General features: G+C 48.0%; 1 protein-coding gene across 1 annotated transcript in view; it reads left to right on the top strand.

Annotated features, from left to right (window-relative positions):
* TAPT1 (transmembrane anterior posterior transformation 1) overlaps nucleotides 1-18,039 on the top strand; it is a 123,594-nt gene that overhangs the window by 16,037 nt on the left and 89,518 nt on the right. Inside the window, exon 2 of the mRNA XM_063957008.1 lies at nucleotides 100-230. Coding sequence (XP_063813078.1) covers nucleotides 100-230 — 131 coding nt within the window. The remainder of the gene's footprint in view (nucleotides 1-99; nucleotides 231-18,039) is intronic.

Genomic DNA, 18,039 nt, shown 5'->3' with positions numbered 1-18,039 from the left:
CTACTAGTGGAAACTATATTCATTTGTATTAAATTTGATGGTAGTGTCGTTATGTGCTGTTTTTAATTCATTTTCTGGGGTATTCTTTCTGTCTTTCAGATCTTTCATTATTCAGGTTCATCGGTGCAGAGCTCACCCGCGGTTATTTTCTGGAACACAATGAAGCAAAATACAAAGAGAGGAGAGAGCGGGTATACACCTGCCTGCGAATACCCAGAGAGCTGGAGAAGGTCGGTAGTTTTTTCATCGCAGTGACATTCTTCTTATAAATACCAACATTATTTAAATCATAGCCGCACTAATCCCGGTATGTGGAGGGCTATTGGAGCCAAAAAGTATCTAATGCCTCAATAACAATAATAGTATTTTTAGGCTGCACCAGTGATGGGCTGTAACTTGGATGACCCTTAAATGGGTCATTTATTATTTCCATTGTATAGTAGGATAGTGACCTGTCTACGCTAAATTCAAGTGATGTATCTTGACCTTCTTGCTTTTTTCTTTAAATGTCTCCATAAAAATCCCCCTGTGTCATTCAGCTAAAAGTGTACACTGGATACGTATGTGATCGGGTAACTGGTTCCACTTGGACCTGGCAGCGCTTAGATAACAGGCGGTATTACATTTGTCACATTACTTGGCTGTGTTCCACGTGTGTGGTTTGAGCTCACAGACGCCCTGGTCTCTTCCTTCCTCTGGCTGTAACATCAGTTGACTACTGTGTCTCCCGGCTACATATGGCAGATCAGTAGTTCTACGTAACGTGGGATGCAAGTTTAAAACTCTTTTAAAGTAAGGGCAAAGTTTTACCTAGTATTGTCTTTAAATGCCTGTGTACAAACCCAAACAGTTATCCGTGCACCAGTCACTTTATTTTCCTCCTGTTGGTGGCTGCCACTTTCGGTGGGTGTGTAGCTTGCCATATTACTGATGAGTGTGTGTTTGCATTTCTTTTTGGCTTTTAAAATCTCTCTGCAACCACTATAGAGTTAGTAATCTTTTCAAACCTATTTTATTCCCCAAACCTTTTTATTTCTATTCTGTTCTTTGTAGCTAAAGAACCTATTTCCTAGTAGAATACTTTCTAATGGGCCTGGAAGTTTGTGGTCTGGAGTGTCATTTTTCAGCTCCCTCTGGGGCTTTTTTGTTTTCCCCCCTTTTAATACTGCAGATCTCATTTTGCCATCAAAAATCCGAGCAGGGGTTGTTTAAAAAAGCACACTACCTGCTGTCACCAAAGTGGTGTTCTACAAGGGGGCGATGACATTTAAACTGTAATTTCAGAAAGCAGTAATCTTGGCAGGAGAGTAAGCACACACACAACTAAGTGTGCCAATAACATTCCAACCCTGCAGAGATTGTGTGGCTGATGATCACTGCAGTGAATTGCAGGGATGGATACTAAGGGGTATATGCAATTAGCGGCGAATCGCGGCAAATTATCGCCGTTTTTTAATTCGACACAATTCGACCGTCCAATTTCGGCAAGTGGTTGCCGAAATTCACCATATTCAATGGAAAACTGATTCGACAGTTTCGCGGGCGAAAAACGGCCGATTTGCCGGATTTTGCCGCGATTTGGAAAAAAAACCCCAAAAATGGCGTGGGGTCCCCCCTCCAAAGCATAACCAGCCTCGGGCTCTTCGAGCTGGTCCTGGTTCTAAAAATCCGGGGGAAAAATTGACAGGGATCCCCCGTATTTTTAAAACCAGCACCGGGCTCTGCGCCTAGAGCTGGTGCAAAAAATACGGGGGACAAAAAGAGTAGGGGTCCCCCGTATTTTATACACCAGCATCGGGCTCCACTAGCTGGACAGACAATGCCACAGCCGGGGGTCAATTTTATACAGCGCCCTGCGGCCGTGGCATTAAATATCCAACTAGTCACCCCTGGCCGGGGTACCCTGGGGGAGTGGGGACCCCTTCAATCAAGGGGTACCCCCCCCCCCCCAGCCACCCAAGGGCCAGGGGTGAAGCCCGAGGCTGTCCCCCCCCCCCCCCCCCCCCCATCCAAGGGCTGCGGATGGGAGGCTGATAGCCTTGAGAAAATGTAAAGAATATTGTTTTTTCCTGCAGTACTACAAGTCCCAGCAAGCCTACCCCGCAAGCTGGTACTTGGAGAACCACAAGTACCAGCATGCGGGATAAAAACGGGCCCGCTGGTACCTGTAGTTCTACTGGAAAAAAAATATCCAAATAAAAACAGGAGACACACACCTTGATAGTAAAACTTTATTACACAACTGCCGACACACACATACTTACCTATGTTGACCCGCCGACTGCCACAGTCTCCGACGATCCGGGGTACCTGTGAAAAAAATTAGACTCGCCTCAATCCAGTGTCCGGGAGATAATCCACGTACTTGTTAAAAAAAGAAAACGAACACCCGGACCAGTGGACTGAAAGGGGTCCCATGTTTACACATCAGACCCCTTTCCCCGAATGTGCCGGGACCCCACGTGACTCCTGTCACTGAGGTCCCTTCAGCCAATCGGGAAGCGCTACTTCCGTGGCGCTCACCTGATTGGCTGTACGCGTGTGACCTCAGACAGCGCATCGCACAGCTCCCTCCATTACTTTCAATGGTGGGAACTTTGCCGTCAGCGGTGGGGTTACCCGCGGTCAGCCGCTGACCGCGGGTGACCTCACCGCTAACTGCAAAGTTCCCACCATTGAATATAATGGAGAGGCTTTGCGATGCGCTGTCAGAGCTCAGACGCACACAGAGCCAATCAGCAGAGTGCAAGGACGTTGCACTCGCTGATTGGCTGAAGAGACACTTCTGTGACAGCTGTCACGGGGGTGTCTGCATTCGTGGAAAGGGGTCTCATGTGTCAACATGGGACCCCTTTCAGTCCGGTGGTCGGGTGTTCGTTTTGTTGTTTTGACAAGTACGTGGATTTATCTCTGGACCCTGGATCAGGTGAGTATAATTATCTTTTATTTTCAGGTACCCGTGGATTCTACTTGGAGAAGAGGACCGACTGCTTCGTGTCAACATAGGTAAGTATGTGTGTGTCGGCAGTGTGTAATAAAGTTGTACTTGTCACGGTGTGTGTCTCCTGTTTTTATTTGGGTATTTTTTCCCCAGTAGTACTACAGGTACCAGCGGGCCCGTTTTTCGCCCGCATGCTGGTACTTGTGGTTCTCCAAGTACCAGCTTGCGGGGGAGGCTTGCTGGGACTTGTAGTACTACTGGAAAAAACAATATTCTTTCAATTTTGACAAGGCTATCAGCCCCCCATCCGCAGCCCTTGGATGGGGGGGACAGCCTCGGGCTTCACCCCTGGCCCTTGGGTGGCTGGGGGGACGGACCCATTGATTGAAGAGGTCCTCACTCCCCCAGGGTACCCCGGCCAGGGGTGACTAGTTGGATATTTAATGCCACGGCCGCAAGGCACTGTGTAAAAGTGACCCCTGGCTGTGGCATTATCTGTCCAGCTAGTGGAGCCCGATGCTGGTGTATAAAATACGGGGGACCCCTACTCTTTTTGTCCCCCGTATTTTTTGCACCAGGCGCAGAGCCCGGTGCTGGTTTTAAAAATACGGGGAATCCCCTGTCAATTTTTTCCCCGCATTTTTAGAACCAGGACCAGCTCGAAGAGCCTGAGGCTGGTTATGCTTTGGAGGGGGGACCCCACGCCGTTTTTTTTCTGAATTTTACCATTCCATCTATAAAAAAAAAATAAAAAAATATTATTTAAAAAAATATATAAATAATACTTGTGCCTCCAAAAAAGACAAACCAAGTACCTAATCCCTTCTAATATAAATAGATATGCTATTATCAATAAAAAAAAACACCAAAAAAAAACATGTTTTAAATTTTTTTTATTAGTTTCACCCACCAAAGTGTGGCGGATTGAAAATGTCGAATTTACTGTCTAAAAGCACTGTTGTCGAATTTCCAAACTTCAATTGAATATACTTTGGTCGAATTGCAGCACTTGTATCATTGCAGAAAAGTCGAATTTGACAAAAGTCGAATTTTGAAAGTCCGTTTTTTTGACGGAAAGTACTGAATTGCATTGACGATTTTTTTTTTTTTGGCGAAAAAGTCCAGAAATTCGACAATTTCGGGAATTCGACCGCAATTGCATATACCCCTATATATTGGAATGGATGGACAGAATACTTAGCTGAATGATTCCGAATGTACAATGTTATAAAACCAGGAAACGGGAAACTTGTACACACGGAGGCTTTAAGATGTTGGTGAACCCAGGACAAGAACTACATTAGATTTAAAAAAGAAAAAATGCAGAAAAGACCAAACAAATTAGATTTTCTGTTCGCGTTATCATTGAACTAAATTATACTGTTTGAATATGAGATTGGGAAGGGATGGTCAGGGATGATGAGACGTGGTCAGTAGAGTTAAGGATAGACTAGAGTGGAATGAAGCCGGAGTTCAGAAGGAGTAGATTACAGCGATAAAGGCAGGAGAGGGTGTGAATAAGTATTAGTTTCTCTGACGTCCTAGTGGATGCTGGGACTCCGTCAGGACCATGGGGAATAGCGGCTCCGCAGGAGACAGGGCACAAAATTTTAAAAGTTTGACCACTAGGTGGTGTGTACTGGCTCCTCCCCCTATGACCCTCCTCCAAGCCTCAGTTAGGTTTTTGTGCCCGTCCGAGCAGGGTGCAATCTAGGTGGCTCTCCTAAAGAGCTGCTTAGAAAAAGTTTGTTAGGTTTTTTATTTTCAGTGAGTCCTGCTGGCAACAGGCTCACTGCAACGAGGGACTTAGGGGAGAAGAAGTGAACTCACCTGCGTGCAGGATGGATTTGCTTCTTAGGCTACTGGACACTAGCTCCAGAGGGACGATCACAGGTACAGCCTGGATGGGTCACCGGAGCCGCGCCGCCGACCCCCTTGCAGATGCCGAATAGAGAAGAGGTCCAGAAACCGGCGGCAGAAGACGTCTCAGTCTTCATGAGGTAGCGCACAGCACTGCAGCTGTGCGCCATTGCTCTCCGCACACTTCACACCAGCGGTCACTGAGGGTGCAGGGCGCTGGGGGGGGCGCCCTGGGCAGCAATGTAATATACCTATTCTGGCTAAAATATATCACATATAGCCCCTGGGGCTATATGGATGTATTTAACCCCTGCCAGGTTCCAAAAAAACCGGGAGAAGAAGCCCGCCGAAAAGGGGGCGGGGCCTATTCTCCTCAGCACACAGCGCCATTTTCCTGCCCAGCTCCGCTGCGAGGAAGGCTCCCAGGACTCTCCCCTGCACTGCACTACAGAAACAGGGTAAAAACAGAGAGGGGGGGCACTTATTGGCGATATTTATAATATTTGAGCTGCTATACAGGGAACACACTTATTAAGGTTGGCCCTATATATATATTTATAGCGCTTGGGTGTGTGCTGGCAAACTCTCCCTCTGTCTCCCCAAAGGGCTAGTGGGGTCCTGTCTTCTATCAGAGCATTCCCTGTGTGTCTGCTGTGTGTCGGTACGTGTGTGTCGACATGTGTGAGGACGATGTTGGCGTGGAGGCGGAGCAATTGCCTGTAATGGTGATGTCACCCCCTAGGGAGTCGACACCAGAATGGATGGCTTTGTTTATGGAATTACGGGATAGTGTCAGCACGCTACAAAAGTCGGTTGACGACATGACAGCCGGCAAACCAGTTAGTACCTGTCCAGGCGTCTCAGACACCGTCAGGGGCTGTAAAACGCCCTTTACCTCAGTCGGTCGACACAGACCCAGACACTGACACTGAATCCAGTGTCGACGGTGAAGAAACAAACGTATTTTCCAGTAGGGCCACACGTTATATGATCACGGCAATGAAGGAGGCTTTGCATATCTCTGATACTGCAAGTACCACAAAAAGGGGTATTATGTGGGGTGTGAAAAAACTACTGATAGTTTTTCCTGAATCAGAGGAACTGAATGAAGTGTGTGATGAAGCGTGGGTTACCCCAGATAGAAAACTGCTAATTTCAAAGAAGTTATTGGCATTATACCCTTTCCCGCCAGAGGTTAGGGCGCGCTGGGAAACACCTCCTAGGGTGGATAAGGCGCTCACACGCTTATCAAAGCAAGTGGCGTTACCGTCTCCTGATACGGCCGCCCTCAAGGATCCAGCTGATAGGAGGCTGGAGAATACATTAAAAAGTATATACACACATACGGGTGTTATACTGAGACCAGCAATCGCCTCAGCCTGGATGTGCAGTGCTGGCGTGGCTTGGTCGGAGTCACTGTCTGAAAATATTGATACCCTGGATAGGGACAGTATTTTACTCACTATAGAGCAGTTAAAGGATGCATTTCTTTATATGCGAGATGCACAGAGAGATATTTGCACTCTGGCATCAAGAGTAAGTGCGATGTCCATATCTGCCAGAAGAAGTTTATGGACGCGCCAGTGGTCAGGTGATGCGGATTCCAAACGACATATGGAAGTATTGCCGTATAAGGGGGAGGAATTATTTGGGGTCGGTCTATCGGATCTGGTGGCCACGGCAACGGCCGGAAAATCCACCTTTTTACCCCAGGTCACCTCCCAGCAGAAAAAGCCGCAGGCTTTTCAGCCGCAGTCCTTTCGTTCCTATAAGAACAAACGAGCAAAAGGACATTCCTATTTGCCCCGAGGCAAAGGAAAGGGTAAGAGACTGCAACAAGCAGCTCCTTCCCAGGATCAGAAGCCCTCCCCGGCTTCTACAAAGGCGTCAGCATGACGCTGGGACCTTACAAGCAGACTCAGGGGCGGTGGGGGGTCGCCTCAAACATTTCAGCGCACAGTGGGCTCACTCGCAGGTGGACCCCTGGATCCTGCAGGTAGTATCTCAGGGTTACAGGTTGGAATTCGAGAAGTCCCCTCCTCGCCGTTTCCTAAAGTCTGCTTTGCCAACGTCTCCCTCCGACAGGGCGACGGTATTGGAGGCCATTCACAAGCTGTATTCTCAGCAGGTGATAGTCAAGGTACCCCTCCTACAACAGGGACAGGGGTATTACTCCACGCTATTTGTGGTACCGAAGCCGGACGGCTCGGTAAGACCGATTCTAAATCTAAAATCTCTGAACCTGTACATACAAAAATTCAAGTTCAAGATGGAGTCACTCAGAGCAGTGATAGCGAATCTGGAAGAAGGGGATTTTATGGTGTCCTTGGACATCAAGGATGCTTACCTTCATGTTCCAATTTGTCCTTCAGACCAAGGGTACCTCAGGTTCGTGGTCCAAAACTGTCATTATCAGTTTCAGACGCTGCCGTTTGGATTGTCCACGGCACCCCGGGTCTTTACCAAGGTAATGGCCGAAATGATGATCCTTCTTCGAAGAGAAGGCGTCTTAATTATCCCTTACTTGGACGATCTCCTGATAAGGGCAAGATCCAGAGAACAGCTGGAGGTCGGAGTAGCACTAACCCAAGTAGTGCTCCAACAACACGGGTGGATTCTGAATTTTCCAAAATCCCAACTGATCCCGACGACACGTCTGTTGTTCCTAGGGATGATTCTGGACACTGTTCAGAAAAAGGTATTTCTTCCGGAGGAGAAAGCCAGGGAGTTATCCGATCTAGTCAGGAACCTCCTAAAACCAGGAAAAGTATCTGTGCATCAATGCACAAGAGTCCTGGGAAAAATGGTAGCTTCTTACGAAGCGATTCCATTCGGCAGATTCCATGCACGAACTTTTCAGTGGGATCTGCTGGACAAATGGTCCGGATCGCATCTGCAGATGCATCAGCGGATAAAATTGTCCACAAGGACAAGAGTGTCTCTGCTATGGTGGTTGCAGAGTGCTCATCTGTTAGAGGGCCGCAGATTCGGCATACAGAACTGGGTCCTAGTGACCACGGATGCCAGCCTGAGAGGCTGGGGAGCGGTCACACAGGGAAGAAACTTCCAGGGCGTGTGGTCAAGCCTGGAGACGTCTCTTCACATAAATATACTGGAGCTTAGAGCAATCTACAATGCTCTAAGCCTGGCAAAACCTCTGCTTCAGGGTCAGCCGGTGTTGATTCAGTCGGACAACATCACGGCAGTCGCCCACGTAAACAGACAGGGCGGCACAAGAAGCAGGAGGGCAATGGCAGAAGCCGCAAGGATTCTCCGCTGGGCAGAAAATCATGTGTTAGCACTGTCAGCTGTGTTCATCCCGGGAGTGGACAACTGGGAAGCAGACTTCCTCAGCAGACACGATCTGCACCCGGGAGAGTGGGGACTTCATCCAGAAGTCTTCCACATGATTGTGGTCCATTGGGAAAGATCAATGGTGGACATGATGGCGTCCCGCCTCAACAAAAAACTGGACAGGTATTGCGCCAGGTCAAGAGACCCTCAGGCAATAGCTGTAGACGCTCTGGTAACACCATGGGTGTACCAGTCAGTGTATGTGTTTCCTCCTCTGCCTCTCATACCAAAAGTACTGAGAATTATACGGCAAAGGGGAGTAAGAATGATTCCAAGACTTACCGCGGCTGCGTTTGACGGCATGGCGGTTGAACGCCGAATCCTAAGGGAAAAAGGCATTCCGGAAGAGGTCATCCCTACCCTGGTAAAAGCCAGGAAGGAGGTGACTGCACAACATTATCACCGCATTTGGAGAAAATATGTTGCGTGGTGTGAGGCCAGGAAGGCCCCGACGGAGGAATTTCAACTGGGTCGATTCCTACATTTCCTGCAAACAGGATTGTCTATGGGCCTCAAATTAGGGTCCATTAAGGTTCAAATTTCGGCCCTGTCGATTTTCTTCCAGAAAGAATTGGCTTCAGTTCCTGAAGTCCAGACTTTTGTAAAAGGAGTACTACATATACAGCCCCCGGTTGTGCCCCCAGTGGCACCGTGGGATCTTAATGTAGTTTTGGATTTTCTCAAATCCCATTGGTTTGAGCCACTCAAATCGGTGGATTTGAAATATCTTACATGGAAAGTAACCATGCTACTGGCCCTGGCTTCAGCCAGGAGAGTGTCAGAATTGGCGGCTTTATCGTATAAAAGCCCATATCTGATTTTCCATTCGGACAGGGCAGAACTGCGGACGCGTCCTCACTTTCTGCCTAAGGTGGTTTCAGCGTTTCACCTGAACCAGCCTATTGTGGTGCCTGCGGCTACTAGCGATTTGGAGGATTCCAAGTTGCTGGACGTTGTCAGAGCATTGAAAATATATATTTCAAGGACGGCTGGAGTCAGAAAATCTGACTCGCTGTTTATACTGTATGCACCCAACAAGCTGGGTGCTCCTGCTTCTAAGCAGACGATTGCTCGTTGGATTTGTAGCACAATTCAACTTGCACATTCTGTGGCAGGCCTGCCACAGCCTAAATCTGTCAAGGCCCATTCCACAAGGAAGGTGGGCTCATCTTGGGCGGCTGCCCGAGGGGTCTCGGCATTACAACTCTGCCGAGCAGCTACGTGGTCAGGGGAGAACACGTTTGTAAAATTCTACAAATTTGATACCCTGGCTAAGGAGGACCTGGAGTTCTCTCATTCGGTGCTGCAGAGTCATCCGCACTCTCCCGCCCGTTTGGGAGCTTTGGTATAATCCCCATGGTCCTGACGGAGTCCCAGCATCCACTAGGACGTCAGAGAAAATAAGATTTTACTTACCGATAAATCTATTTCTCGTAGTCCGTAGTGGATGCTGGGCGCCCATCCCAAGTGCGGATTGTCTGCAATACTTGTACATAGTTATTGTTACAAAAAAATCGGGTTGTTATTGTTGTGAGCCGTCTGTTCAGAGGCTCCTACGTTTGTCATACTGTTAACTGGGTTCAGATCACAAGTTGTACGGTGTGATTGGTGTGGCTGGTATGAGTCTTACCCGGGATTCAAAATCCTTCCTTATTGTGTACGCTCGTCCGGGCACAGTATCCTAACTGAGGCTTGGAGGAGGGTCATAGGGGGAGGAGCCAGTACACACCACCTAGTGGTCAAACTTTTAAAATTTTGTGCCCTGTCTCCTGCAGAGCCGCTATTCCCCATGGTCCTGACGGAGTCCCAGCATCCACTACGGACTACGAGAAATAGATTTATCGGTAAGTAAAATCTTATTTTTTTATTTATTTATTTTGACCAAATTTGCCCAGTTCTGGAGATAAAACAGGTGGAAAAGGCAGGGGAGGGAGACATGCTAAATGGTTACTATGGGGGTCATTCCGAGTTGATCGCTCGCTAGCAGTTTTTAGCAGCCGTGTAAACGCATTGTCGCCACCCACTGGGGAGTGTATTTTTGCTTTGCAGTAGTGCGAACGCTTGTGCAGCAGAGCGCCTGCAAAATCTTTTTGTGCAAAACAAGACCAGCCTTGTAGTTACTCTTCGTGTGCGTTGATTCTAACGATGGAGGGGCGGCTTTTGACGTCACACACCCGCCCAGCGAATGCCCAGCCACGACTGCAGTTTTTCAGCAACGCCTCCGTTTTTCCAAACACTCCCTGAAAATGGTCAGTTGCCACCCAGAAACGCCCCCTTCATGTCAATCTTCCTGCGTTCTGCCGTGCGACAGGAATGTTCGTTAGACTCAAACCCACGATGCTCATTGTACCTGTACGACGCGACTGTGCATTGCGGTGCATGCGCAGAAATGCAGATTTTTATCCTGATCGCTGCGCTGCGAACAATGGCAGCTAGTGATCAACTTGGAATGACCCCCTATATGCAGACAAGGATAGTCCCAAATAGCATACTTGTGGGCCAGATGAAAGGTAGGCTATGTAACTGGAGAGGAGGGGTCCTTAATGGGTGGGGAAGTCAATGACTTCTGGGGGTTTTTAGCCACATTAAGTTTAGGGAAATGTCTGGACTTCCAGGAGAAAATGGCCAAAAGACAGCTTGTGAGGCATGTGGACAGAAAGGGAGGAGAAGAAAAGGTAACTGTGAGTGTTGTTGGCATACATGTGATATTGAAGGCCAAAGATGGTTGTAAGCTCTTGAGGTAAAAGGTAGAGGGAGAAGTGAAGCTGGGCCAAGTTAATAACATTGGGGGACACTGAGAAAGGGATCAGTAAAGGGAGGTGGAGGTAGAGTCAGGAGAGTGTTGTACCATGGTGGCTAATGGAGTAGAGTATTTGGACAAGGTGGAGTTGGTCAACAGGGTCAAAGAATACAAAAATGACCATTAGGTTTGTCTGCAAGTAGCTTTTACTAAACCTTGGTGAATACATCTTCTGTGAAATGGTAAACTGGATTGCAATGGGTCTAGAAGTAAGTGTGTGGAGAGGAAAGAGCCTCTATGGTTGTTTACAACTTGCTCAAGAAGTTTAGAAGCAAAGGAGGGTGGATAGCTGTAGCAATAATTCAGAGGATGGATTTGTAAGGATGGAGAGACTTAACTGCTGCTTTAAATTTAACAATTAGCTTTGTAAAATCAGAGTTTCTGTAGTCATGGAACCTATTATACAACCACCTTAAAGTACAATTATTTAGCTAGTGAAAGATGAAGGATTACATTTAAAGTGAGTCAAGATAAAAATAAAAAAAAGAATATCTGCAATGTGTGAGCTCTGTGGTCTATACAGAGCTTCCACTGTGTAATGTATTTGCCATGCTGGACCCTTACTACTCCAATACACCCAACACTTCATAACCCATATGTGCAGGATGCGTTCACAACCATCAGCTAAAAATGCATGTAACACAGTACACTAGATTGGAGTGCTTGGTGACACACTCCTGGCATTTGTGTGTCACTGGCATCCACGGCAATGCGCTCATACAATACACTAGGAACAGCTATGTTTTGCTGGCTTTATAGTGGTAGTTGTGGACATGAATGGTTGGACCTGTTCAGTGATTATCGTTGTTCTAATTATTCTCTTTTATATTTATAACACCACTAGTATTTGCAGCGCTGTGCAAGTAATATACTTGATGTATCATGAGTACAATACAGTGTAAATAACACACAGAAATAAATGGTAGAATGGGTAGGATGCGGACATGGGATGAGAGTAGGTGAACTCACTATCTTGTAGGGGTAATTTGCAGGGAGAGGAGGCGGCTCACAAAGGAGTACAGTTGACAGACAGGAACAAGAGCGCTTACGTATTAAAGGGAGGAACGAACAGCTGGAAGATGAACTGGGAAGAAGAGTGACTGGGAAGAGTGAAGTAGAGATATAACAGGAGTGCTGGTAGTTTTAATGAAATGTGTGTTTTAAGTGCACATTTGAAACTAGCGACACTGGTTGACAGTCTGACTTGATTGAGGGAGTGGGTTCCAGAGGAGGAAGGCGGAGCACTAGTAGTCTTGGAGGTGGTCATGAGAGGAGGTAACCAGGTTTGGAGGGTACTGTAAGCGAGAGATCAGAAGAGGAGAAGGGTGAGAGCAGGGGTGGCCAGAGAGGAGGTGGTTAGAGGAGTTGAAGTTGGAAATCAGTGTATGGATGAAAGTTTTGTTGACATACAGTAGATTGAGAGAGGGTCTGATTCAGGAGATGTTGCAGAGGTGGAAACAAATGAGAGATTGTTTGAATGTGATTGGGTGAAGAGGAGGGAGGAGTCAAAGATTACACCCAGACAGCAGACTTGAGGGACAGCAGAAAGTGAGACAAGGGGGCCCTGCAATAGGGTAAAACAATAAATCTGTTTCTCTATCGTCCTAAGTGGATGCTGGGGTTCCTGAAAGGACCATGGGGAATAGCGGCTCCGCAGGAGACAGGGCACAAAAGTAAAGCTTTTACAGGTCAGGTGGTGTGTACTGGCTCCTCCCCCTATGACCCTCCTCCAGACTCCAGTTAGATTTTTGTGCCCGGCCGAGAAGGGTGCAATTCTAGGTGGCTCTCATAAAGAGCTGCTTAGAGAGTTTAGCTTAGGTTTTTTTATTTTACAGTGATTCCTGCTGGCAACAGGATCACTGCAACGAGGGACAGAGGGGAGAAGAAGTGAACTCACCTGCGTGCAGGATGGATTGGCTTCTTGGCTACTGGACATGAAGCTCCAGAGGGACGATCACAGGTACAGCCTGGATGGTCACCGGAGCCACGCCGCCGGCCCCCTCACAGATGCTGAAGCAAGAAGAGGTCCAGAATCGGCGGCTGAAGACTCCTGCAGTCTTCTTAAGGTAGCGCACAGCACTGCAGCTGTGCGCCATTTTCCTCTCAGCACACTTCACACGGCAGTCACTGAGGGTGCAGGGCGCTGGGAGGGGGGCGCCCTGGGAGGCAAATGAAAACCTTTAAAAAGGCTAAAAATACCTCACATATAGCCCCAGAGGCTATATGGAGATATTTACCCCTGCCTAAATGTACTAAATAGCGGGAGACGAGCCCGCCGGAAAAGGGGCGGGGCCTATCTCCTCAGCACACGGCGCCATTTTCTGTCACAGCTCCGCTGGTCAGGAAGGCTCCCAGGTCTCTCCCCTGCACTGCACTACAGAAACAGGGTATAACAGAGAGGGGGGGCAAAATAAATGGCAATATATCAATATAAAAGCAGCTATAAGGGAGCACTTAATCATAAGGCTATCCCTGTCATATATAGCGCTTTTTGGTGTGTGCTGGCAGACTCTCCCTCTGTCTCCCCAAAGGGCTAGTGGGTCCTGTCTTCGTATAGAGCATTCCCTGTGTGTCTGCTGTGTGTCGGTACGTGTGTGTCGACATGTATGAGGACGTTATTGGTGTGGAGGCGGAGCAATTGCCAAATATGAGGATGTCACCTCCTAGGGGGTCGACACCAGAATGGATGCCTTTATTTGTGGAATTACGGGATAGCGTCAACTCGCTTAAACAGTCGTTTGCCGACATGAGGCGGCCGGACACTCAATTAGTGCCTGTCCAGGCGCCTCAAACACCGTCAGGGGCTGTAAAACGCCCCTTGCCTCAGTCGGTCGACACAGACCCAGACACAGGCACTGATTCCGGTGGTGAAGGTGACGAATCAACCGTATTTTCCAGTAGGGCCACACGTTATATGATTTTGGCAATAAAGGAGATGTTACATTTAGCTGATACTACAGGTACCACTAAACAGGGTATTATGTGGGGTGTGAAAAAACTAACAGTAGTTTTTACCGAATCAGAAGAATTAAATGACGTGTGTGATGAAGCGTGGGGTGCCCCGATAAAAAACTGCTAATTTCAAAGAAGTTATTGGCTTTATACCCTTTCCCGCCAGAGGTTAGGGAGCGCTGGGAAACACCTCCTAGGGTGGACAAAGCGCTAACACGCTTATCAAAACAAGTGGCGTTACCCTCTCCTGAGACGGCCGCACTTAAAGATCCATCAGATAGGAGGATGGAAAATATCCAAAAAGGTATATACACACATGCAGGTGTTATACTACGACCAGCTATTGCGACTGCCTGGATGTGCAGTGCTGGGGTAGTTTGGTCAGAGTCCCTGATCGAAAATATTGATACCCTGGGCGGGGACAATATTTTACTGTCGTTAGAACAAATAAAGGATGCATTTCTTTATATGCGTGATGCACAGAGAGATATCTGCACACTGGCATCACGGGTAAGTGCTATGTCCATTTCGGCCAGAAGAGCTTTATGGACACGACAGTGGACAGGCGATGCGTAGAGGAGTTATTTGGGGTCGGTCTATCGGATTTGGTGGCCACGGCTACGGCCGGGAAATCCACCTTTCTACCTCAAGTCACTCCCCAACAGAAAAAGGCACCGACTTTTCAACCGCAGCCTTTTCGTTCCTTTAAAAATAAGAGAGCAAAGGGCTATTCATATCTGCCACGAGGCAGAGGACGAGGGAAGAGACAGCAACAGGCAGCTCCTTCCCAGGAACAGAAGCCCTCCCCGGCTTCTACAAAAGCCTCAGCATGACGCTGGGGCTTCGCAAGCGGACTTGGGGGCGGTAGGCGGTCGTCTCAAAAATTACAGCGCGCAGTGGGCTCACTCGCAGGTAAATCCCTGGATCCTGCAGATAATATCTCAGGGGTACAGGTTGAAATTAGAGACAGAGCCACCTCGCCGTTTCCTGAAGTCGGCTTTACCAACGTCCCCCTCAGAAAGGGAGACGGTTTTGGAAGCCATTCACAAGCTGTATTTTCAGCAGGTGATAGTCAAGGTACCTCTTCTACAACAAGGGAAGGGGTATTATTCCACTCTTTTTGTGGTACCGAAGCCGGATGGCTCGGTAAGGCCTATTCTAAATCTGAAGTCCTTGAACCTGTACATAAAGAAGTTCAAGTTCAAGATGGAGTCACTCAGAGCAGTGATAGCGAACCTGGAAGAAGGGGACTTTATGGTATCCTTGGACATCAAGGATGCGTATCTCCACGTTCCAATTACCCCTCACACCAGGGGTACCTCAGGTTCGTTGTACAAAACTGTCACTATCAGTTTCAGACGCTGCCGTTTGGTTTGTCCACGGCACCTCGGGTCTTTACAAAGGTAATGGCCGAGATAATATTTCTTCTTCGAAGAAAAGGCGTATTAATTATCCCATACTTGGACGATCTCCTAATAAGGACAAGGTCCAGAGAACAGCTAGAGATGGGTTTAGCACTATCTCAAGAGGTGCTAAAGCAGCACGGATGGATTCGGAATATTCCAAAATCCCAATTAATGCCGACAACTCGTCTGCTGTTCCTGGGGATGATTCTGGACACAGTTCAGAAAAAGGTTTTTCTTCCCGAAGAAAAAGCCAAGGAGTTATCTGACCTGGTCAGGAACCTCCTAAAACCAGGAAAGGTGTCTGTACATCAATGCACAAGAGTCCTGGGAAAAAATGGTAGCTTCTTACGAAGCAATCCCTTTCGGCAGATTCCATGCAAAGGGATCTGTTGGACAAATGGTCAGGGTCGCATCTTCAGATGCACCTGCGGATAACCCTGTCGCCGAGGACAAGGGTATCCCTTCTGTGGTGGTTGCAGGAGGCTCATCTATTGGAGGGCCGCAGATTCGGCATGCAGGATTGGATCCTGGTGACCACGGATGCCAGCCTGAGAGGCTGGGGAGCAGTCACACAGGGAAGAAATTTCCAGGGAGTGTGGTCGAGCCTGAAAAAGTCTCTTCACATAAGCATTCTGGAACTAAGAGCAATCTACAATGCTCTAAGCCAGGCGGAACCTCTGCTTCAAGGAAGACCGGTGTTGATCCAGTCGGACAACATCACGGCAGTCGCCCATGTAAACAGACAGGGCGGCACAAGAAACAGAATGGCAGAAGCTGCCAGGATCCTTCGCTGGGCGGAGAATCACGTGATAGCACTGTCAGCAGTATTCATCCCGGGCGTGGACAACTGGGAAGCAGACTTCCTCAGCAGACACGACCTTCACCCGGGAGAGTGGGTACTTCATCCAGAAGTTTTCCACATGCTATTAAACCGTTGGGTAAAACCAATGGTGGACATGATGGCGTCTCGCCTCAACAAGACACTGGACAGTTATTGCGCCAGGTCAAGAGATCCGCAGGCAATAGCTGTGGACGCGTTGGTAACACCTTGGGTGTACCAGTCCGTATATGTGTTTCCTCCTCTGCCTCTCATACCAAAGGTATTGAGGATTATACGGCAAAGAGGAGTAAGACTAGTGGCTCCGGATTGGCCAAGAAGGACTTGGTACCCGGAACTTCAAGAGATGGTCACGGACGATCCGTGGCCTCTACTTCTGAGAAGGGACCTGCTTCAGCAGGGTCCTTGTCTTTTTCAAGACTTACCGCGGCTGCGTTTGACGGCATGGCGTTTGAATGCCAGATCCTAAAAGGAAAAGGCATTCCAGAAGAAGTCATTCCTACCTTGATAAAGGCAAGGAAGGAAGTCACCGCGAAGCATTATCGCCGTATTTGGCGAAAATATGTTGCGTGGTGCGAGCAGCGGAGTGCTCCGATGGAGGAATTTCAACTGGGTCGTTTTCCTACATTTCCTGCAATCAGGATTGTCTATGGGTCTCAAATTGGGATCTATTAAGGTTCAAATTTCGGCCCTATCAATATTCTTCCAAAAAGAATTGGCCTCAGTCCCTGAGGTCCAGATTTTTATCAAAGGAGTACTGCATATACAGCCTCCTGTGGTGCCTAAGGTGGCACCGTGGGATCTAAATGTAGTTTTAGATTTCCTCAAATCCAATTGGTTTGAACCACTAAAGAATGTGGATTTGAAATATCTCACATGGAAAGTGACTATGTTACTGGCCCTGGCTTCGGCCGGGAGAGTATCTGAACTGGCGGCTTTGTTTTATAAAAGCCCTTATTTAATTTTCCATTCGACATAGGGCAGAGCTGCGGTCGCGTCCGCATTTTCTCCCTAAGGTGGTATCAGTGTTTCACCTGAACCAGCCTATTGTAGTGCCTGCGGCTACAGACGACTTGAAGGACTCCAAGTTGTTGGACGTTGTCAGAGCCTTAAAAATATACATTTAAAGGACGGCTGGAGTCAGAAAATCTGACTCGCTGTTTATACTGTATGCACCCAACAAGTTGGGTGCACCTGCTTCTAAGCAGTCGATTGCTCGTTGGATTTGTAACAAAATTCAACTTGTACATTCTGTGGCAGGCCTGCCACAGCCTAAATCTGTTAAGGCCCATTCCGCAAGGAAGGTGGGCTCATCTTGGGCGGCTGCCCGAGGGGTCTCGGCATTACAACTCTGCCGAGCAGCTACGTGGTCAGGGGAGAACACGTTTGTAAATTTTTACAAATTTGATACCCTGGCAAAGGAGGACCTGGAGTTCTCTCATTCGGTGCTGCAGAGTCATCCGCACTCTCCCGCCCGTTTGGGAGCTTTGGTATAATCCCCATGGTCCTTTCAGGAACCCCAGCATCCACTTAGGACGATAGAGAAAATAAGAATTTACTTACCGATAATTCTATTTCTCGGAGTCCGTAGTGGATGCTGGGCGCCCATCCCAAGTGCGGATTATCTGCAATACTTGTACATAGTTATTGTTAACTAATTCGGGTTATTGTTTAGGAAGCCATCTTTCAGAGGCTCCTCTGTTATCATACTGTTAACTGGGTTTAGATCACAAGTTGTACGGTGTGATTGGTGTGGCTGGTATGAGTCTTACCCGGGATTCAAAATCCTCCCTTATTGTGTACGCTCGTCCGGGCACAGTACCTAACTGGAGTCTGGAGGAGGGTCATAGGGGGAGGAGCCAGTACACACCACCTGACCTGTAAAAGC

This window comes from Pseudophryne corroboree, chromosome 1 (genome assembly GCF_028390025.1).
Source record: "Pseudophryne corroboree isolate aPseCor3 chromosome 1, aPseCor3.hap2, whole genome shotgun sequence".
Taxonomy (NCBI): domain Eukaryota; kingdom Metazoa; phylum Chordata; class Amphibia; order Anura; family Myobatrachidae; genus Pseudophryne; species Pseudophryne corroboree.
Note: the sequence above shows the minus strand (reverse complement) of the source record. Positions and strands in the feature narration are given on the sequence as shown.